This window comes from Notolepis coatsorum, assembly GCF_963971535.1.
Source record: "Notolepis coatsorum genome assembly, chromosome: 6".
In the NCBI taxonomy this organism is placed as follows: domain Eukaryota; kingdom Metazoa; phylum Chordata; class Actinopteri; order Aulopiformes; family Paralepididae; genus Notolepis; species Notolepis coatsorum.
The window spans coordinates 129,147,468-129,171,919 of record NC_140170.1 but is presented as its reverse complement, the minus strand read 5'-3'; the positions used below and the strand labels follow the sequence as shown (position 1 = coordinate 129,171,919).

The window sequence follows — 24,452 nt, the reverse complement described above, 5'->3', positions numbered from 1 at the left end:
AGGAGTTGAGTTTGTCCGCGAGAGAGGCGTCGTCGCTCCCATTGAGGGGGCGCTGACTTTGTAGTCAGTTATTGTCTTCAGTCCCCTCTACAAGCCTCTTGTGTCGTTTTGTGCCATTTGTGTCTCCAGTTTCTCAGCATATGTCTTCTTAGCAAGTTTAACAGCCTTGCGCAGAGTGTAGACTGAAGCCTTGTACTCTTCCATATTTCCTGACTCTCTGCCCAGGTTATAAGCCGTGGTGCGTGAGTTCAGGGCTGCTCTTATAGTGCTGTCCACCCAAGGCTTCTAGGAGGTGGTCCAGGGGGGGGGGGGGGGCTCTACTAGGAGACTAGTGGTCACACACACACACACACACACACACACACACACACACACACACACACACACACACACACACACACACACACACACACACACACACACACACACACACACACACACACACACACACTGTGGAACAGTGTCTATCTGTCTGTCTGTCTGTCTCTCTGCTGTCTGTCTCTCCGGCTCTGCAGCTGGACCTTCTCAAATAAGCACGGAAAAGCTTTTAAGCTTATAGCTCCCCCTCATTCATTCATTCATCCCTATCTGATGCTATCTCTGAAAAGAGTTCCTGCGAGCGCAGTCAGTGCACCCGATAACGCTATATATAAACCTGCATTCATTCGGAGAGAAAGACCTATTCCACATGCTATTTAGGGTTTGACAATAATTACACTAATATCGCTATTTCACAATGAACTATAATGAATTACGGGGGTCATACAGAACACGTCAGTCAAGCTTATTTCCGCGTTGAAACTAATGTATGCAACTGATGAGAGCTATGCCGTCCGTCTGCAGTCCCCATATTCTACCACAGGGCGTCAGGTACGCATGCTCTGGGCTGTGCGCAGACATGCGCACAAAGTCAAGTTCACGTTCAAATTGATAAATCCCACACTTTGCTTAGAAATGGTCGTACGCACGGGTTACGCACATATCTGTGCGTACGCCACGTTGATAAATGAGGGCCCAGCTCTCCTCTCTGTGACCCAGAGGAATTTCTCAGGGTGCCGATGTGGCTGAGCTCTCGAGACACAGTTACACATCTGATTATCAAGTGTCCTCCTCACAACAGATAGGAATGATAGGACTGAAGTTGAAAATTGGCAAAGTTAGTAGACAGTTAGTAGACATTTAGGTAGCAGACAGCTGTTACCTAAAAAGCCTGCCTTAGTTAAGATCCACTCTCACAGAGTTGAGACGGAGAAATCACAGCCTCACTCTTCCTCCACAAACAGAGACTAGATTATATGTGACATTGTGAATGTAAACTCCTTCGCCATCCCTCCCTGAATTATGTTGGTGGTCTTATTGCCCTATAATTTTAGGGTCCACTGAGATAGATGGTATTCTCTCTCTTTTTAACACTGATTTGTGTGCTCGCGCCACCTACTCACTCACTCCTCCGTGGCAGGCTACATGATTGTCATCATGCTCTGCTGTGTAGCAGATGATTTAAGCAAAAAGCATTACATCGCTTTCCATGCACTTAGAAAGCACAGGTGGACTTGTTTTGGTTTCTCTATTTAACATTTTATTTTATTTTATTGAGCACCAGGTTTTTTTCCCTAGCAATGAACCAAAAGTAATCTTAGTCGACCAAACAACCCCCACATATCACAGCGTCTTTGTCCTTGTTTTTATTTCCACTGAGTGGAACAGCCGGCTGACTCAGGCAGACCCTGTTACCCTCAAACCAAAAGGGTTTCCTTGCTCCCCATGCTGCTCAGAAGAGAACGTTCTGACATGGTCTCTGTGCACACAGCAGACACACAGACCCGTAGGCAGTCAGACAGACAAAGAGAGACAGGTGAGAGCGGGCAGGCAGTCAGACAGACAAAGAGAGACAGGTGAGAGCGGGCAGGCAGTCAGACAGACAAGGAGAGACGGGGGAGAGCGCTCAGGCAGTCAGACAGACAAAAAGAGACGGGCGAGAGCGGGCAGGCATGTCAGACAGACAAAGAGAGACGGGCGAGAGCGGGCAGGGAGTCGGACCACAGAGAGACAAGTAGCCGCACAGATGTTCACGCAGATAGACAGAGAGCACGAGAGACAGACAGTGGTGTCGAGACAGGAAGGTATACAGTAGTATGTCAGTTAGACGCAGAGGACAAAGACAGTGAGACACGTAAAAAAACAGGAAGACAGGCATGTAAAAGAGACAGACGGATAAAGTCAAGTTAGCAGGCAAACATGGGTGCATGGCAGGCCACGTGAGCGGATCGGCGCGGCCGAGAAATCCGCTCTTCGCTCTTTAAAGCTTGGTCCGCTCCGCTAATCACTCATGTTGACCCCGCCCCCAAGTCGCTCTCCGCTCGCTCCCCGCTCACCTTGAATCGAGCGCTCCCCGCTCCCCGCGCCAGATCGCTCGGCAGTTTTTTTTCTTCTTTTTTTGGAGCATGGTGTAAATGAGCTCAAACTACAACAGTCTACACCCCCTGGGCCCCTTAACAATTGTTTGTATTGAGCCGCATTGTAATTGTAGCCATTCTGCAATGTTAAATAACGTTGTTGATCCATTCACTATCTCTATTAAGCGATGATAGGCTAGCCGAGCCACAATGCTATGGTCGCTGCCATTAACGTTAGCATGTAAGCTAACGTCAACAACAATGGCGTCGATACTTTTTCCTAACTGGAGTGAGTGTGGGCGTCTCTACAGTGACAAAGCCTGAACGAACAGCCTATCACAGGTTCACCCTTCTCATTGGTTGAAAATGGCCTTCATGTTTGTACATCGCCATCTGTTGCTTTGGCATTGTACTGCATGTATATATTACATCAGTGTTAAACCACTGTGAGCGGCCTGGAGTGGATTGGAGCGGAGGAGAACTCTCGCTCCGGACGTCGCGCCGACTCATTTTAAAACCCACTCCTCGCTCACGTCAAAACCGGCCGCTCCGCGCCCCGCGCCGCTCACGCTCCGATCCGCTCACATGCACTGGTGCATGGACTGATGGAGAGAGAAATTAAATCAAGCAAACACACAGGCAGAGATATCCAGACAGACAGGCAGACAGACAGAGATATCCAGACAGACAGACAGACAGACCACCAGATATATCCAGACAGACAGACAGACCACCAGATATATACAGACAGACAGACAGACAGACAGACAGACAGACAGACAGGCCTATCCAGACAGACAGACAGACAGTTTGGCAGAAATAAAGGTAGAAAGACAGACAGGCAGATAGAAAGACATAAACAGATAGGCAGATAGACAGGAAGATAGAAAGACAGAGATGCAGACAGACTGATGACCTTTACTCACATTCACATCAAACTAGATTTGTCTCCCATTCTCTCTCTCTCTCTCTCTCTCTCTCTCTCTCTCTCTCTCTCTCTCTCTCTCTCTCTCTCTCTCTCTCTCTCTCTCTCTCTCTCTCTCTCTCTCTCTCTCTCTCTCTCTCTCTCTCTCTCTCTCTCTCTCTCTCTCTCTCTCTCTCACACACACAACACACTAATCAAACTGAGCTGTCTGCTTTCTCCTGAAATAAATACAGCCAAACATTGACCAGTTTTCCCAATCCATTTAATGAACTGTACTTTAGTCAAAATTAGTCATTTAATTTAGCTTGATCGTTAGCATTGCTTTCACTAAGGTCTGCTTTACCTTTACTAGTAAGTCAACAGCTTAGGTATGTATATAGGTAGGCTATATGCATGTAATATGCATATGGGGGGTAGACTGTGGCAAACTGGTAAGACTTTATTATTATTATTATAATAAAAAAATGTCTTACTAATCCAGGAAGCATTTTAAAGCATTATACATTTACATTTACATTTTGTCATTTAGCTGACGCTTTTATCCAAAGCGACTTACAAGTTTTGTACAACAAGTCAGCAGGAAGGGTACAACTCAATCAGCTGAGTAACAATGTTCATCAAAGTGTTGAGTGCTACAGTGTAGGTTAGTATATTAGGACAAGTGCATGAGAGTAAGGTTAGTTAGGGTTAGATATATATATTTATTTTTTGAGATATTGATTGAATAAGTGTGTCTTTAGTCGACAGCGAAAGATTGGACGGGTTTTGGCTGTCCTAACTGTGGTGGGAAGTTCGTTCCACCATTGTGGGGCAAGGATCGAGAATAGGCGGTTTCTTTGATGACCCTCCCGGAGCTTGGATAGGAGTGGGTCTGAGGAGGCCAGAAGATGCAGAGTGTAGGGGTCTTGAGGGTGTGTAGTTAGAGACCATTGACCGGAGGTAGGCGGGAGCCGTTCCCTTCACCGCACGATATGCCAGGTCGAGGGCCTTGAAGCGGATTCGTGTGGCAATGGGGAGCCAGTGCAGGTCCCTGAGAAGTGGGTGACATGGGCTGACTTCGGTAAGGTTGAGATCAGGCGGGCGGCTGCATTCTGAATGAGTTGAAGAGGCTTGGTGGCAGTGGTCGGAAGGCCAGCAAGCAGTGCATTGCAGTTGCAGAGGTGGGAGATGACTGTTGATTGGACGAGGAGTTTGGTGGCTTCTTTTGTCAGGAAGGGGTGGATCCTTCTGACGTTGCTCAGGAGGAATCTGCAGGTTATATTATACTTCACAATACTAAATACCTTGAGTGGTTTAAATGACTGCAACTATAATACTAATGTAACCCAACTGGATTCTAACCTAGGTTCTGTGCATGAGAAACCAAATATCTGCCAACTGGTCAGCCAAGGGGGAATCCCCTCTAATGTCTCGCCAAGGGAGACATTAGGCTTACTAGGCTTCAGGCCAAGGAAGACATTAGGCTTAGTAGGCTTCAGGCCAAGGGAGACATTAGGCTTAGGGCCCTTTCTCACTCACCATTCGGGGTCGAATCAGCGCCGGGTCGCACCAGAAAAGGGTGTGTCTGTCTGAGTGAGAACGCTCCCCCCCGTCCCCGTCCCCCGCTGATTCATCCCGGGGGCGCTGAACCTGGACCGGTGAAATAGGTGGTCTCGAGTGCACGCTAGTGGGAGCGGGGGGCGTGACACACACAACGTCGTTACTGTAATGCTTTCATGCTTGCTTGAATTTTGGGCAGATAAAACCACAGCAACAACTGGACAATACCCACAAAAACTATATTTATGGGCAATTTGCGAGTTCAGACCTCAACCAAAACAAGCATGTGGAGCCTCACAGCTCAGTGGATGAAAACATGAAGCCACGTTACACAAAGCACACTTCCCTGGCTCGCATTAGGCCTGGCAATTTTGTTTGCCATTGCTATGTCTATACATTGGTTTCTTGTTCGAATGCATTTATTTCTATTAGACCAGTGGTGCCCAACCAGTCGGCCGTGGTCGACCAGTAGATCAATGACATGCAATATAATTGCCACAAGCGATGGGATAATGTTAGCTGCTGAACAGGCTAAGCTAACTAGCGTTAGCCGTTAGCTTAGCGTTAGCGTTTGCCATTGCTATGTCTACCATACTTTCTTGTTCGAATGCATTTATTTCTATAGACCAGTGGTGCCCAACCAGTCGGCCGTGATCGACCGGTAGATCAATGACATTCAATATAATTGCCACGAGCGATGGGATAATGTTAGCTGCTGAACAGGCTAAGCTAACTAGCGTTAGCCGTTAGCTTAGCGTTAGCGTTTGCCATTGCTATGTCTACTATACTTTCTTGTTCAAATGCATTTATTTCTATAGACCAGTGGTGCCCAACCAGTCGGCCGTGATCGACCGGTAGATCAATGACATTCAATATAATTGCCACGAGCGATGGGATAATGTTAGCTGCTGAACAGGCTAAGCTAACTAGCGTTAGCCGTTAGCTTAGCGTTAGCCCTGGAAAACGCTCAAAAGCGGACTCTACAACACCAGTTCCATTCGTGAGAAAAGGGGGTGGGTTATATTGACAAGGCTTGACAACAGAGATTCAAATATAACTTCATATTTATTGGTTATTTGTTTATTTTACATCAGCATCCAGTCTCCACCGCCGTGTTAACACTTCCTGTGTTTACATTTTCGAGCGTGACATCATCGCCTACGGCAAGCGTACACGCTCAAAACGCAAAGCGTAAACAGAACCCGGAGCGAACCAAGACTGAAGTGTGTACACAAACTAGAGGGGGGAGAGAGGGGGGGGGGGGAGTTCGCACCCAAAGACGGAACGAGACGGTATGGAGCTGATTTGACCCCAATGGTGAGTGAGAAAGCACCCTTACTAGGCTTCAGGCAGAGCTGCACCGCTACACTAAGGGGGGAATCCACAGAGAATGGAATGCGCCAAGCAAATTGCATTCGCGGAGCCTGCTCTGCGTCTGGGAGCTATCCACGAAAGCACATTGCGATGAGATACCAGCGCAGACACGCCCAATATGTGTGGCTCACGAGCAGTCTGCACTCTGCACCCCTGACAGCGCTCTTGGCAGAAATGTGTGTGTCAAAATGTAGCGCACTGTCAAGTTTAGCGCGCTGTCCAAAAAAAGAAAAAAAACTAGAAATCAAGATGGAAAGCAGTAAAAAGAAACCTGCAGTTCAAACCAAGAACGGCAAACGACACATGCCGTTCCTTCGAATGTGGAGAGATCTAATTCTGTATTTAACCTTTATCTATTCGGTGAAGACCAGTTATTCTAATTAAAGAATTTACATTATCTATCTACCTCTATACATTATGAAGTAAACGAAATACAATACAAAATGAACGGAATACTAAAGAAAATAGATCTCATGAGTTATGAACATTATCTAACTTGTTCGAGAAATATAAAGCCGCGTGCCAATAGCCTTTGCAACGTGTGATTTATAAATAAGGCTATAGCTGACTTTTCAAATCCTTGGTCCTGAGATGATCAATACAGTAAACACTTATTTCTGATATAGGTGCTGATCAGCAGTAATGCAATGTCATGATTATTATTATTCTGAAGTTATTATTATTATTATTATTATTATTATTATTATTATTATTATTATTATTATTATTATTATTATTATTATTATTATTATTATTATTATTATTATTATTATTATTATTATTATTATTATTATTATTATTATTATTATTAAATAAAAAATGAATTAATAATGAATTAATAAGAACTTCTCTCCTTCACTATAATCTAATTATGAAATCAGATATAGACCAGGTTCCTCATTTATCAACAATTCTTAGAAAGTGTTCTATTTCCGTTCTTAAGCACAGAATTTAGAATGTGTGTACGCACAGAAAAATCGGGATTTATCACACGTGCGTACATGGGTCGTACGCACACTCCGTGTTGAAAAAATCCTATTAAGTTCTACGCTCCACGCTCGTGCATGATTTTTTTTTTTATCCACTTTTTCTCCCATTTTTCTATATTTTCTCCCATCCCAATTTCGTATCATCCAATTCAACCCTCCCCTGTCACGGACGCTGTTTCTTGCCTCCCACAAGCCGGCTGCAATGTGGACTAAGTCATACATAGCATAAGTCCCCTCCGGTACTTGAGGTAATAGCAGTCGCATCTTTTCACCTGCGCAGCTCGATCTCTCAGTGGCGAGGAGTAACGCGTGGGAGGCTCACGCTGCCCCAGACACTTCCTGATTCTACTGCGCAGGCGCACCAACTGACCTGTAGGAGTCGCTGTCCACAACGCCCGATCCCCACCCATCAGTTTCCCACCCCCTAATACGGCCAATGTGTATTAGTACGGACGACCAGCTAAACTGAAAGCAAATGTGGAGCGCTGGGCTCGAACTGACGAGCCCAGCGTCTCCAGCATTTCGTGGCGACACTGGCGAGCGCCTTGCCCACTACGCCACGTAGCCGCCCCGCTCGTGCACGATTTTAAGTATTTGCATATAGCACCGCCCGTAATTAACCATATACGGTAATGGAACACCCCCATGAAATGTGGAAAAATGGACTAAGCCGAGCGAAGCGTGTTATGGGAGAAATACGTGACAGGCTGACAGACATGTACACGTACGGTGATGTCGGATATGATATCTATTAACTTAAAGACCATATTAACTAATAAAGACCGTGCTGGAATATGACTACCTTTTTCCGTTTCGTTCGATTAATACCCAGGGATTAAAGTTCTCCTCAATTTTATTCCAAATCGTGATGGATTTTCCGTACATTTTCTACCTGCATATGATTTGTAGAGGCATACAATCTATTTTGATGTCGGTATTGGGTAGCCTATATAAACAATAATACGAGAGCATATACAAGAACAATGAATCTCACTGCCATGTATGATGTAGCCTATACGCCATGTGTAGCCTGCCTATATGTGATCAATACAAACTTGAACGTGAATTCCATCATGTCTGTGTGCGGGTCTGCGGGAGCTCACAAGGCTGTTGTCACAATGTAAATAAGAACGTGCACTGAAAAGTGACAGTATGTAGTTGGTTGATTATTTGTATGACAGTCAGTAAACCCTTGCAAAAAGTATCCGTTTTATTTAATGAATTGAAAACATGCAGCATGCCTTTCCTCCCGGCATGCAGCAACGACATGTATCAGGCAAATGCGCATCGCAACATTGACTGAGTGGAATCCCTTTCTATTCACATAACTGCATTTGTGATGGAGCTTTGACAGCTACAGTAACAGTCTATTGCTCGATCCATCTCCAATATCACGATAGACCGTGCCGGTGGCAAAGACTCGAGGGTGGAGAGGACTTGAATGAATTCCATCATCATATTTATATGTTGTGTCTGTTGTCCACTATGTTTGTTACTTTGTTATTCCCCCCCCCCTATCTATGTAAAGCGACCTTGGGTCTCTTGAAAGGCGCTATATAAAATTAAGCTATTATTATTATTATTATTATTATTATTATTATTATTATTATTATTATTATTATTATTATTATTATTATTATTATTATTATTATTATTATTATTATTATTATTATTATTATTATCACGTCTGTGCGGGAGCTCAGAAATTAGTCTCAGTGAAGTTTCAACGGAGGTAATCTATTCTAACCAACAAATTGAAGTAGAAAGCATTTCGTTGTGACCAATCTTATTTGGAAACATGACACAAAATAATAGTATTTCGCTTTTTATTTGAAACAATATTTAATCACGTTTGGAGGTGGGTGTTCTGTGTCTGCCCCCCCCCCCCCCCCCCCCCGTGCCAAACAAGCAGGCCAACCTCTTGTTCGTGCGCGAGCCCGCTATAATTACACTATTGTCGCTATTTTACAATGAACTATAATGAATTACGGGTCATACAGAAGTTGAACACGCCAGTGTTGAAACTAATGCACGTACTAACTAAACTGTGCGTACGCAACGTTGATAAATGAGGGCCCAGGGCTTTACAACTTAATAAAGAGATTGAATATATATTAAATGGGATAGAAACTAAATTAAATGTATACCAATATAATTAGAGCACTATATTCTTTCATTGTATATATTTAATTTAGTTTCTATCCCATTTAATATATATTCAATCTCTTTATTAAGTTGTAAAGCCCTGTTTACTGTATTGATAATCTCAGAACCAAGCATTTGAAATGTCAGCTATAGCCTTATTTATAAATCACGTGTTGCGAAGGCTATTGGCACGCGGCTTTATATTTCTCGAACAAGTTAGATTCTGTTTATATACGAGCATAACGCCAAGGCCCACAACGTTATATAACGATATTTAAATAATCAGTACGATTGCATGGGATCGCTGCATGCGCTTGATTTGATATTGTCCTGCGAGATATTCGATAATATCTTTCACGGTCATGCCTGTCTGCCCATTTACGGCTGCCATGATCACCTGTTTATAGGCTCATTTACATAGAAAGGGGAGATGTTCCGCCCATGTTACCTCATTTAAATATATTAAATATATATTAAATATATTTATCTTGATATAATGTAATTTTGCTTCCTGGTGAATGCCACATGCAAGCCCCTTGAGGGTTTTTAGGCAATTCTCCTACACATCCCTTGTGGACTATATTGTATTATATATGTAACTGTTTTTATATGTGTAAATAAACAAACAAACAAACAAAACAAACAAACAAAAGAAAAAAAGTAAAAAAAAAAAAAAGTAAAAAAAAAAATTAATAAAAAATATTCTCACTTGATTCGATACTCGGTAGTTACCGACGTGTTTCGGTTCGGTACCTCAAAAGTACCGAATTCGGTACCCATCCCTACGCATGAGCAACCTAATTTCACTCATTTGAGAGCGAGATGCACCGGCTCTGCTTCGGAAAAAGCTGCACAAAGCCTTTGAGGATTCCGCCCTAAGAGTCTCGGTATACTTGCTTTTAAATACGCGTTTGTGCACAAGAGGGCGGAGCCGCGTATCCTGTGTTTCTTTGGAGCGTACTTTGTGCACATCCTCATAAATGAACACTACGGCGGCTGGGTGGCGCAGCGGACATTGTGCTCGTCACCAACGCAAGAGACACCGGCTTCGACTCCGGCTGTCGGCATTGCCTCCGGCTTGGGCCAGCCATCATACTAACTCAATTGGCAGAGTTAGAGGGTGGAAGTCGATAGGTGGTAATCTGGATGTTGTGGACAGCGACTCCTACAGGTCGGTTGGGGACGCCTGCACAGCAGAGACAGGAAATGGCAGGGGTAGTGTGAGCCTCCCACACGTTACACCTCACCAATGAGAGTCCGCGCTGGCAGGTGAAAAGATGTGACAGGCTGCCTCCTCGTGTACCGGAGGGGACACGTGATGCAATGCTTCTATCCTTCCTACAACCGGCCAGTGGGGGGCATATGCGAGCAACGTTCAAGACAGGGGAGGGAAGAATTGGCACAATGGAATTGGGATGGGAGAAAAATAGAAAAAGAGGAGAAAAAGTGGATAAAAAAAAGAAAATGAACACTACGCTTCCGAAAGATGCAATGAAGCGCGTCAACAGTGTTGGCAGTGTGGATGTGACAAACTAAACACTAAAACTCACTTTTTCTGCTGTGATCTCAACATAACCGCTTTGAGTGTTTTATGTTTACATTGCAAATCTGGATAGTTCACAAGAAAGATATTCTTCTTCTATATAATTATATGTGTCGGTCAGGGAGGATTCGGTCCTGATCTGCCCCCTAGTGGATAGACTTTTCAATCCTCCAGGTACACGCAATATACACAGGCAAGTATGTGAACAATGCTGTTCACAACACAGCCACTTGTCTACTCGTATGCATGGTTAACAGAAGTATACTGAGAATCTAACACTGTCAGACTGTCATGATCTGTCCCTCTCACCTTGAAGACAAACATCTCACGTCTGAAGAAGGCCACAGTGTTGAAGTTTCCATCGCAGATGTTGGGTTTGCCGTTACCAGGCAGAGCCGGACGGTCCCCTGAGGGCGGGCGTGGAGGGCGGGACTGGCGGTCGTGTTTGCGTTCAGAGGTGGAGAGTGTCCGTCGGGAGGGTAAGGTGGGTAGCGGTCGCGTGGGCTCCAAAATGGCAGTAGGCATGCCTGGGGGATAAAAGGTGGGAGATACATTTGATTATATTTAGTTTGTAATGTGTGTTTAAACTAAAAGGTAATCCATCATCTGATCTAAATATACACCTGTCAAATAAAATTTTCGCAAGGGTGTAAAGGAACCCAACCTAAGCATCACATAAGAGCAAAATGGCCACTGTGTGAATATGGTCAATGCTTTCATGAGCTGCACACCATTTCCACCATCACTTTGATGCACAACCTCATTCTTCCTCTTCACTGTTGAAGGAATCCTTGTTTTTCAATGTGTATATAATGTAAATATCTGCATTATAATGTAAATATCTGCAGATGACGGCATCTACTTGTAGATATTAGTTGTAAGAGGACAGTATATCAGTCACTATGTCTGGCTCCAGTGAGGCTGCAGACGAGGGCCTGTTATCAGCTGAGCTCTCAAGCGAGCAAAGGTCATTGTATGCAGCGGCACTGGGCTCTCACATGGTGGTGTGGCCACATCGTTTAGTAATATCAACATCGCCGTTGCTATAGTGATTTGGGTAAAAAGTGCCGTTGCCATAGTAACAGTCACGAGAGAGAGGTCGAGATCGCGAGACTTGAAGACGGTAAGCTGTGGGGTCTTCCGGAGACTAGCCAGATTGAGACACGACGCACAGGCGAGCAGACGCATTGATCAGAGACTTTGAAAGGATCCTTCCTCCCCTCGCGGGGGGGGGGGCAGGAATGGAGTGCCACATCATCGCTAGCTTCGGCTAACAGTGAATGGTTGTTGGCTACGACGAGGCCCAGAACCGTTGGACTCAGGATTCGAAAAAAAAAAAAAATAGATTAATAGATTTTCGGGGGCTTTTTTTGTATTTCGGGGGCACTGAATTTTTATGATAAACGGTAGGTGTGGGACGGTTCACAAAATGGACGGTTCGGTTCGTATCACAGTTTTCGGTTCGGTTCGATATATGTTAATTTTTATTAAAAAAAAATAACACTCAAATCTAAACATGCTTCTCATTTATATATATATATATATATATATATATATATATATATATATATATATATATATATATATATATATATATATATATATATATATATATATATATATATATATATATATTTATATATATATAAAAAGGTTTACAGTGTTACAGTGTTTACAGCCTTAAATAATGTTTGGCACACAAAGACCGAACTGACTGAAAAATATAGGCTACATTTGTCAAAGTATTAACTTAGTGCAAACAAACAATATGCTCAGCCAGCACTAGACTTTCCTTTCTATAATATAAACACAAAAAAACAATGTCAACCATGTTTAAATTCCCTGATTGTCAGTTCTTAAAGGATAACTCCACTTTTTTTTTAAATTAACTTATTTAACATCTTCCCTGGAGTTAGACAAGAAGATGCATACCTTTTTTGTCTCTGTGCGTGCATTTTAGCTTTGGGAATAGACGCTCCGTTAGCATAGCTTAGCTTCATCACTGGAAGTGGGGGAGGACAGTAGCCTTACAGTGCCTTACAGTGTATTGCAAGGTCTGACATTGACCAAACTTGATATGCATGACCTTGGTGGGCTCTAGGTCAACTCCTGAAAAGGGGGTCAATGTCAGACCTTGCAATCAAAAGTTAGGGGCGCACTGAAATTATGGCAAGGGTTATTAGCCCCCTAACTTTTGATTGCAAAGTCTGACATTGACCCCCTTTTCAGGAGTTGACCTAGAGCCCACCAAGGTCATGCATATCAAGTTTGGTCAATGTCAGACCTTGCAATACACTGTAAGGCACTGTAAGGCTACTGTCCTCCCCCACTTCCAGTGATGAAGCTAAGCTATGCTAACGGAGCGTCTATTCCCAAAGCTAAAATGCACGCACAGAGACAAAAAAGGTATGCATCTTCTTGTCTAACTCCAGGGAAGATGTTAAATAAGCTAATTTAAAAAAAAAGTGGAGTTATCCTTTAATGGAAAGATTCGTTTTCTGCTTGAAATTATTATGTATCTCTACATTTATTTAGACTAACATTATTTAAATATTGAGTGCAACTGTGGTGGATTACGTAATTCGTTGAGTTGGAACAATCTATGGGTTGGCGCCGGGTCCCCACGGACATTTTAGCGTGTGGCACCTTCAGCTCCGGTAACGTTAGGAGGAGATCATAACATCAACAAGCAGCACGAAAGCGGCAATAGTCCCGGTTGGAGTTAGTAAAACACAGTTGTATGTTAGCCTTCTTGGATGTTGAATAAACGCCTATCATTGTCTTTAAACACCCCGCCTCTCAGACTCTCATTCCCTCCTCTGCTAGCTAGTGGCTACGATAACATTTCATTGACTGTATTAGCTGGGGCTAGTGCTACCATAGTTAAAACGTGCGTTGTATTGTACAAACTGCTAACGCTATGGCAAGATGTGTGTAGGCCTATGTAATGTTAATGGCTATGTTTTTAAAGTCGTAATGAAGATTGATTTAGATTGTGCTTGCCATTTGTACACAAACTGACTAGCACCTGGTCACCTCTCCCGGCTCCGCCAAATGATTTTTTTTATTTGCGCGTCATCTGAACCGTACGATACACAGACGCTCCATTACCGGATAAATATATATATATAATTAGTAAACTGTCTGGGGCATTATGTGCCCCCCTTAACTGATTTTCGAGGGCATTTTGTCCATTTTCAAGGGCATTATGCCCCAAGCCCCCGTTCATTTCTAACCCTGATTGGACTAATAGCATAAGAGATGGTGGAGAAGAATGAATTAAGACTGTTCAAGGACATTACAGAATTGGTTACATCTGGTATGAGGCTTTGTTTATGGAATAAACAACGTTTTTCCAAGAAAGGTACCACGTTTGCCAGTGTCGAATTCTTCTGATTACGGATTGCATTAACGGGGATGAAACAGTTGTACAGCCAGTATGAGAAGGTCGACTTCGGAGTAAGAGATAAACACAACGCAGAAACTTCACGAACACAGGTGACGAGGTGATACTGGCTGATTATGACCGAAATCTATCACTGTGATGCAGAGCCATTTTACATGTTTTAATTGTTGTTAATTCTGAACTCTCTATTTGATATATATACATTTTCTTTTCCATAATTGCTGTTGTCCAGTATTGTTTTTTCATGTTCAATTTATGAGTTTTATTTGATTTGACTGCTCCTTGATTGCTTAGTGTGTTTGTTTTTTTAAGCACTTTGTAATGCTGTGTTTAAAATGGCTATACAAATCAAGTTTTACTTACAGTACTTACTACTAATGAACATCTAATTTGAGAACAAACAAAACTTTTCATAGATTTTTACCGTAGATCTTCTGAATGCCCTGCAGGTCATCCAGAGGCAGTTTGAAGTTGTGTGTCTCCATGTACTGGTAGAAGGGAGCCATGATGGCACTGGGGTCATTGGAATGTTCCAGACCCAAAGCATGACCCAACTCATGGACAGCCACCAGGAACAGATCATTACCTGCACAGAGAGAGAGATACGGAAGGTGAGTTTTATCATTAACCTCTTGAGCCCTAGCCCTATTTTCTGAAAATCCGCCTAAAAATACATACTAGGCTTGAGTCAATTGTAATGAACCAAAGGAGAATACAAAATAAATAGTTTACATTACATACCTGATTACATCATTTATAGACCTGATTACATACCTGATTACATAATTTACAGACCTGATTACATCATTTACAGACCTGATTACATAATTTATAGACCTGATTACACACCTGATTTCATAATTTACAGACCTGATTACCGGTACATAATTTATAGACCTGATTACACACCTGATTTCATAATTTATAGAGCTGATCCTAGGCAGCTTTTCAACCTTCAGATTATTTGGAAAAAGAAAACACTAGTCAAAGAACGAGGTGAAAGAATAAAAGAGGCCCTGGTCCTCCAAGAAGGCAGCAATGAAACTGTATGTGTTGAAAAAGCAAAGAACACCATTCTGAGGTGCTACTGTAGCTTGCAAGCAGGAAACCTGGCAATTTCATAGTTGGATCACAATAAAAAAGGCAGTGCATTACACATTGAATGTGATCCACGTTCAAACTTTTTAAATATGAGCATTATGCATGGCACGGCTCACAAGGCCTGGCAGGTACGCTGTTTAAGCTCTGGAAGGATATGAAACAGTGTACCAGTCTGACTGCCACCCTAGAGATTTATGCTGCATTATGAATGCATGACTTCCATCAATTAAGTACAAATATATCAACTTGTTGTTTGATTTAATTCGCTTCATTGCACCCCATTTCCGGCTACCAGCATGTCCCCAAATGACTTAAGCCTGATGAAAGGAGGCAATATAGCTGATGTAATGAGGCTGCATACGGGACCTGTAACATCTAGTGAAGCAGAGAATTGTTCTAGTTTTGCCAAACTCTGTTTGTCATTTAACTTCTTACAGTAGAAGCTCATTTATCCAAACCCCCGGGAATGGGTTCATTAGACCGAAAATTTTAGGATAATTGAATTACGTGTGAAATCTTTTTTCATTCAGTACAGTAAATTGCAAAGTTGTTTCCGAAGGCAATGTTTGTCAGAGGATGTGTTTATGTGTGATATATAAAATGCAACCGACAGGTGAAGTGGTGCCCTTGGGGGAAATACACAAGAAGGGTGAAAAACATACACAAGAAGGGTGAAAAACATACACAATAAGGGTGAAAAACATACACAAGAAGGGTATAAAACATACACAAGAAGGATGAAACACATACACAAGAGGGGTGGGAAAAACATACACAAGGAGGGTGAAAAACATACACAAGAAGGTTGAAACACATACACAATAAGGATGAAAAACATACATAAGGAGGGTGGAAAAAACATACACAAGAAGGTTGAAACACATACACAATAAGTGTTGTGAAGGATCAGATTAAACTGAATATATATATTTATTTATGGATATATATTTAATAGTATTTGTATATCGTTTGATATCCCTTGTATATTCTTTGTACATATACACTGAATATCCCTTTAGTCTACTACAGCCCATAATAGTTCATTCTCTCATTGGACAAGAACCTGGCGCCAGCAGACAAGCCCCTTGAGTCAAGTTCAATAGTGCCGACGAACATGTCCCAACTAGCCCCGGTTCCGCGTAGGAATACGGCTACCGAAATACGAATGGTACTATTTGTTCACCGTGCATATAAATATGGCGCAAGTAAAGTAGAACTTTCTTTTAGTCCATTAGTCCTTTACCCTCCAACCTAGTAACAGACGTGAAGCCTCACCCACGACCCACGTGTGGTGCAGTATGGCCTATTTGGCCCCAGAATAGGCATTGAGACCTCGTGTAAATTCATAGCTGAATTGTCATAGTTTGGCACTGTACCGTCGAGTGGGACGTATTTCTATTAAGTTAATAATAGTCTATTATGTATGGTGCATCGTGCGGTATCGAGTTCTAAAGTGAGCAGCACCCCCATCGTTTCCTCGCGTTATCTAGAGTCTTAACCAGGCTGGGCAGACCACGCGTGGTGCTTTCATGCGAGGAGTTCTGGGCGAGGACGAGTGGACCTGCACATTGGATTACCTACCCGGACGACTGCTGAGCCTATACGGCATGGAATATCTATTTGCTTTGGGTGCTTTGATTTGTGGAGCGGATAACAGCCAACGCCGGTGAGTGTTGGAATTACCCCCGAGAGGAGCCCAGGTGAGACGGCGCTCAACCCAGACCGAGGCCGCCTCGCTTCTCCTTCGTTGTGGACCTACAGCCTACAGCTACCGTCTACAAGAGGGCCCAAGTGTATTCATCTGTGGATCAAGATCCTGCGGGCACTGTGTTCTGTACCTGAATTCTCCCCAGGAATCGTTGGCCAGATGGGATGCAGCTGACGGCTCTCCAAACCCCCCCCCCCCCTACTGACTTACAACCAGCAGGACCCCTTTAGTATCCCGCTATAATCCTTAAGTACCATCGCTATAGTTCCCTAAAGAACCAGGTTGTATACTTGCTTCCTGCGTAACCAGAGATTGGACATTCAGTGTTGATTTGCCTACGAATACTCATTTGCCTTACAAGTGCATTCAAATCATAAATGTAATTAAGTGAATGTTGTATATACCTTTTGCTATATTAAACCTTCGACTGTTATATTTGTGTGGACCTGATTTCATATGTGGGAAAGTGTTCATCATACTTAGATATCGTGTACTGTATGGCCAGAAGTTAAAGTACATCAAGCGGTAGTGGTTTAATGATACCATACTTATCAATACAGTCAGGGAATTGTACCCCTCAGTTACAATAAGGATGAAAAACATACATAAGGAGGGTGGAAAAAACATACACAAGAAGGATGAAAAACATACACAAGAGGGGTGGAAATCATACACAAGAAGGATGAAAAACATACACAAGGAGGGTGAAAAACATACACAAGGAGGGTGGAAAACATACACAAGAAGGATGAAAAACATATACAAACATACACAAGAAGGATGAAAAACATACACAAGAAGGATGAAAAACATATACAAGGAGGGTGAAAAACATACACATATCCAGCTATAGTTCATTGAACCAGTCAGTTTGGAACTCTGAGGTTTGGATAAGTGAGGTTCTATCTGTATTTAATCACCTGGAATTTGATTAATTAAATTTGTCATTAAAGGCCCAATCCTTGATTTATTTGACCATATAAATATGGGAGTTACACATACATTCTTGAAGAGTTTAATCTGTAGATGGATAATTAATGAATTCATCATAAAGCAAATATGGGTCTATTTAGCCAGCGTAAACATATATGTGACGTGCTCTCACAGAATCAGTCGGAAGTCGCAATGGCAAATCTACATAGGAATGCCTTTTTATCTCAAATGACGGATTTGTGTCCGTTTTGGGCTTTTAACAGATTCTAATAAATCAACACCTTGGCTTTCATAATATGTATGAATTATCTGTCATTTAGACTGGGAAATATCATTTTGAAGGTTCTGAAATGTATTTGTTTACAGGCTGTAACTGAGGGGTACAATTCCCTGACTGTATTGATAAGTATGGTATCATTAAACCACTACCGCTTGATGTACTTTAACTTCTGGCCATACAGTACACGATATCTAAGTATGATGAACACTTTCCCACATATGAAATCAGGTCCACACAAATATAACAGTCGAAGGTTTAATATAGCAAAAGGTATATACAACATTCACTTAATTACATTTATGATTTGAATGCACTTGTAAGGCAAATGAGTATTCGTAGGCAAATCAACACTGAATGTCCAATCTCTGGTTACGCAGGAAGCAAGTATACAACCTGGTTCTTTAGGGAACTATAGCGATGGTACTTAAGGATTATAGCGGGATACTAAAGGGGTCCTGCTGGTTGTAAGTCAGTAGGGGGGGGGGGGGTTTGGAGAGCCGTCAGCTGCATCCCATCTGGCCAACGATTCCTGGGGAGAATTCAGGTACAGAACACAGTGCCCGCAGGATCTTGATCCACAGATGAATACACTTGGGCCCTCTTGTAGACGGTAGCTGTAGGCTGTAGGTCCACAACGAAGGAGAAGCGAGGCGGCCTCGGTCTGGGTTGAGCGCCGTCTCACCTGGGCTCCTCTCGGGGGTAATTCCAACACTCACCGGCGTTGGCTGTTATCCGCTCCACAAATCAAAGCACCCAAAGCAAATAGATATTCCATGCCGTATAGGCTCAGCGGTCGTCCGGGTAGGTAATCCAATGTGCAGGTCCACTCGTCCTCGCCCAGAACTCCTCGGATGAAAGCACCACGCGTGGTCTGCCCAGCCTGGTTAAGACTCTAGATAACGCGAGGAAACGATGGGGGTGCTGCTCACTTTAGAACTCTAACCGAACGATGCACCATACATAATAGACTATTATTAACTTAATAGAAATACGTCCCACTCGACGGTACAGTGCCAAACTATGACAATTCAGCTATAAATTTACACGAGGTCTCAATGCCTATTCTGGGGCCAAATAGGCCATACTGCACCACACGTGGGTCGTGGGTATAAATAATAATATAATAATTTAGGACCTGCTCCGAGGTCACCATTTGGCACACATGCGAACCATGCATACAATGCGTATCTGCGATTAACCCATCCCGTCGTCCTTCCCCCCCAAGGGCAGCCGGGAGCAGACAGGCGCCACGTGAGCCGCGCCAGGGGACCAATCCAAGTGCTCCTGTCCGTCTTCGTCAAGGACGCCACAGCGTTAGCGATCTTGTTGTTGTGCATGTTTTTCCATTGGGTTTATCTTATCGGGGGGGGAAACCCTTGCGAGCACGGGGAGAACATGCAAACTCCACACAGAAAGGCCTGGGAGATACCCCACCTGGGTAACTGGCATCATGGAAACCTGGTCCCCAAGCGGGATTCGAACCCTGGACCTTCTTGCTGTGAGGCGACAGTGTTAACCACTACACCACCGTGCCGTGGTGAGGCTTCACGTCTGTTACTAGGTTGGAGGGTAAAGGACTAATGGACTAAAAGAAAGTTCTACTTTACTTGCGCCATATTTATATGCACGGTGAACAAATAGTACCATTCGTATTTCGGTAGCCGTATTCCTACGCGGAACCGGGGCTAGTTGGGACATGTTCGTCGGCACTATTGAACTTGACTCAAGGGGCCTGTCTGCTGGCGCCAGGTTCTTGTCCAATGAGAGAATGAACTATTATGGGCTGTAGTAGACTAAAGGGATATTCAGTGTATATGTACAAAGAATATACAAGGGATATCAAACGATATACAAATACTATTAAATATATATCCATAAATAAATATATATATTCGGTTTAATCTGATCCTTCACAACAGCCGCCCCTAATTAGTCCCACCTAATTAGCTAAGTAGAGACAGATTAACCACGCTGTCTACCACTCAAGGTCCGCTGTAAGGGTCAGTCAACTCACAAAGTCGTGGGGTCATGGTCGTCATCGATAGTGTCTGGGAGTCTTGGCAGTTCTATTAGCCTCGCCACGGGTCGTGTGTAAGTCCGCCCTTGGACGAGCACTTCAGCTGCTCGGACCTTGCCATCGGCACCGGTGATCACTTTGCTTACGCGGCCAGCCGGCCACATAGCTCTGGGTAGTGACTGGTCGATAATCATGACGACTGTTCCTTCTGTCAAATTGTCTCTCTCTTTTACCCACTTCTGGCGGGTCTGTAGAGACGGTAGATAGTGGAGTAGGAAGCTATTCCAAAACTTGTCAGCCAGTACTTGACTGTACCTCCACATTCTTCGGCCGTTCGCTTCTTCAGGCCTGTACATTGTCTGGGGTAGCGCGGGGTCCAGCCGCCCCATCAAGAGTGTGTTGGGGGTGACTGGGTCGACATCTGCTACATCACTTGAGACGTAACCGAGGGGCTTGGAGTTCAATACTCCCTCGATCTCCGTGAGGACTGTCATTAGGACTTCTTCCGCCACAGTCTGGGCCCCAAGCACGGCGTACAGGGCTGTCTTTATAGAACGTACTTCTCGTTCCCAGGTTCCACCGAAGTGGGGTGCGTTCGGGGGATTAAACTGGAAGTCAATCTGGGATGGAGCGAGGTGGGTCTTAAGTTCTGGGCCCGTAGCTTGGAAGCTCTCTCTCAGCTCTCTTTCTCCGCCTTTGAAGTTTGTCCCGTGATCAGACAACAATGTAGACGGTTTTCCTTTCCGCGATGTGAATCTTCGGAAGGCCATAAGGAATGAGTCTGTGCTCATGGTTGGAAGGAGTTCGATATGTATCGCTCTGGTGGTCATGCATTTGAATACAATACCCCACCGCTTCTCGGTTCCTCTTCCTTTCTTTATATACAACGGGCCAAAACAGTCCATGCCTGTGGAGTGAAAGGGCTTGTCGCCGAGTCGGAGGCGACAGGGAGGTAGGTCAGCCATCCGGGGTATGCTGGGCTGCGCGCGCCACTTTCGGCAGTCTAGACAGGTTCGCTGGAAGCGTCGCACTGCTTCTCTCCCTTGAAGTATCCAATAGCGACGTCTGATCTCCGCAAAGACTCTCTCTGCTCCTGCGTGGTGCACATCCTCGTCGTATTTCTTTATGATCAGCTCTGTGACCTTGTGTCGGCTGTTCAAGACTATCGGGTACTTAACGTCATCCGGTAGGTCGGGGGCTCTCCGCAGACGACCACCCACTCTGATGAGATTATGGGCGTCACTCTCGGGTGCCAGGTGGAGCAGTCTGCTGTCTGATGGGACGGGCTTTCCTCCCTGTAGACAGTCTAGCTCATCAGGGAACGAGTCTCTCTGGGCTCGTTGTAGTAGAAGAAGTTCTGCTTCTTCGTAGTCAGCTGCTGAAATGTCAGTGGTGGGCTGAATCTCTGGGTGGTGCCACAGGAATGTCTTTAGCTGCGCACTCTGTAGGGTGAGGCAATCATCTATGTTGGGGTCTGTGGAGGCGACTGTGCTCAATCCACAGAACATAGGTTTCTTGTTTTCAGCCTGCTCTTTACTCGCCTCCCGTGGGGTGGGCGTAGGCCACTCTTCTTCCGGGAGCTTGAGGAACTCTGGTCCGTCACTGTAGATGTTGTGACGGGTGAGGTCATCTAGGGACATTCCCCGGGTGATGACGTCAGCTGGGTTGTGTTTGGTGTCCACCTACCGCCAGCTTGCTGCTTCTGTTAACTCTTGAATCTCTGTGACTCTGACTCCCACGAAGACCTTGTATCTGCATGAATCAGACTTGATCCATGTGAGTACTGTCGTAGAGTCTGACCACAAGATTGTTCTTTGCACCGGGATGGTGAGTTCACGTTGGATTAACGTGGCTAGATGCGCTCCTGCTAGGGCTGCGCAGAGCTCTAGACGCGGGATAGATTGTTGCTTTCGTGGGGCTATTCTTGAGCGAGCCAGGATGAAAGCGGTGTGTATCTCTCCTCCCTTCTCTTGGGCACGCAAGTAGGCCACAGATCCATAGGCTACTTCGGAGGCGTCGCTGAAGACGTGTAGATCCATCTTGCGTGTCTCTGGCCTCACTGTGGGTGGGAAGTAGCTGCGGCGTATGTTGACGCCTGGGAGTGAGCGGAGTTCCGTCTCCCACTCTCTCCATGTGGAGGCAAGGTGTGCGGGTATTGGGTCGTCCCAGCCCTGGTCCTTGTCCCATAGTGCTCGTACAATCATCTTTGCCCTGGTGGTGTAAGGTAGAATACATCCCAACGGGTCATATTGTCTGGCGAGTGTTCTGTACACACTCCGTCTGGTGGTCGGTATCGCCGTCGACCTTCCCTGCTCCGTGGTCAGGGGTTTGTGTCTATAGTGGAGCGAGTCTGTTTTGAAGCGCCAGACTAGTCCTAGTGTCATTTCTTGGGCTTCTCCAGGGATGGTCGCCATCCAGGTCTCGCTACTGGCTACCTTGTCCGCGGGGGAGAGGCTGCGCAATACTTGCGGGTCGCTGCTGGCCCACTGCCTGAGATCAAAGCCGCCTTTGATCAGGGAGGCGCGTAGCTTGAGTAGGAGAGCCTCGGCTTCTTCTTGGGTCGAAACGCTTTGTAAACAGTTGTCCACGTAGAAACTGTTCTTCACACTGTGTCGGACCTCTTCATCTGCTGCTGGGTCCTCTGCGACGTGTTTCTGCAGTGCAAATGTAGCACAGCACGGGCTGCATGTGGTTCCGAAGGGGAGGACTTCCCATTGGTAGATGGCTGGGTGCTCATCTCCGATCCTCTCTCTCCATAGGAACCGCAGTAGGGGCTTATCCTCCTCCACTAGTCTCACCTGCAGGAACATCCCTTTGATATCCCCGCTGATAGCCACCTTGTCCTGGCGGAAGCGTAGTAGCACGCCTAGTAGAGAGGGGCCGAGTGTGGGGCCGGGCAAGAGCTCTTTATTCAGATTCTGGGATCCGATCTGGTAGCTGCAGTTAAACACAATGCGATCCTTGCCGTTGTGGTGGACCTTGTGGTGCGGCACGTACCATGATTCGGTCGTCTGATCGGCCTTTTTAATGTCAATCTTCATTACGTGTCTCGCTGTGATTAGCTTCTCAATCTCAGCGCGGTACACACTCTCTTGAGCGGGGTCTTTGGCTAGGCGCCGCTCTGTGTTCAATAGATACCGCTCCGTAGCTTCTTTCGTGGCGTGAAAGGTGGGCATTCCCTCTCGCCTCAGGAGTGGAGTTGCGTATCTCATCACTCCGCCGACTGTGACTCTCTTTGTCCCTTGCTCGAGGAGGTTTATGGCGTAAATGTCTTCTTTAGAACGAATGTCTTTCTTTTCGTTCTTAAAGGGCATTGTCTCTAGTGTCCATAGCCTCTCGACATGCTGCAGGAGAGTGGTGTCTTCTTCTGTCACTCTGGAGTGGAGGCAGCTAGTGGCTGCTGTTCAGTTGAGAGATTTAGCGAGGGGGCCTTGTAGTGTCCATCCTAGGCGGGTCTCGACTGCTGCAGGACAGCCTCTGGGTCCTGTATGGACCCGGTCTATCGGGACTATGAGGTCTGCATGGTCGGAGCCTATCAGCAGGGTCGGGGTGGTGCCGTCTATGAGCGGGATAGGTAGTTGATGCAGGTGCACATATTTATCCATCAGTTTGGCGATGGGGTAGGTGTACTGTGATAGTCCTATTTCTTGGCTGGTGAAAGCATTTGTAATCCTATACCGTCTCTCTGGCTGCCCGCTTGCTGCGATAGTGAAGGAGACATTCTCGCCTTTTATCGTCTTTAAATCTCTTCTTATTGTCCGAATCGTCATCTGGTTCTCGCTCCCCCGCAGTCCCAGCTGGGCCGCAGCGGATGCGAGGAGAAGGGTCTTCTCTGACCCGTCATCAAGGACGGCGTAAGTGTCCATGACTTTATCTTGGTGGCTCAATGTTACACGGACTACCTTTAAGAGCACCTGGGCGCCGCTGCTGCTGGCGGGGTCAATGTACATGACACTTGCCTTTGTGCTGCTCGATGGTGCAGGTGCAGGCTTTCTTCTGTTACTGTCGTGTAGGACATCTAGGTGGGCTCCGTCACACCGACTGCACCTCTTCTTTAGGCGGCACTCGGCTGCCATGTGACTGCGCGCACATCGGT

The 24,452-nt window shown here is 45.0% G+C and overlaps 1 protein-coding gene across 1 annotated transcript in view; it reads right to left on the bottom strand.

Moving 5' to 3' along the window:
* Positions 1-24,452, bottom strand: part of mmp24 (matrix metallopeptidase 24) — a gene marked incomplete at both ends in the record, with an annotated part of 493,526 nt that overhangs the window by 102,712 nt on the left and 366,362 nt on the right. The window contains 2 exon segments of the mRNA XM_084317135.1: positions 11,221-11,438; positions 14,742-14,903. Coding sequence (XP_084173261.1) covers positions 11,221-11,438; positions 14,742-14,903 — 380 coding nt within the window.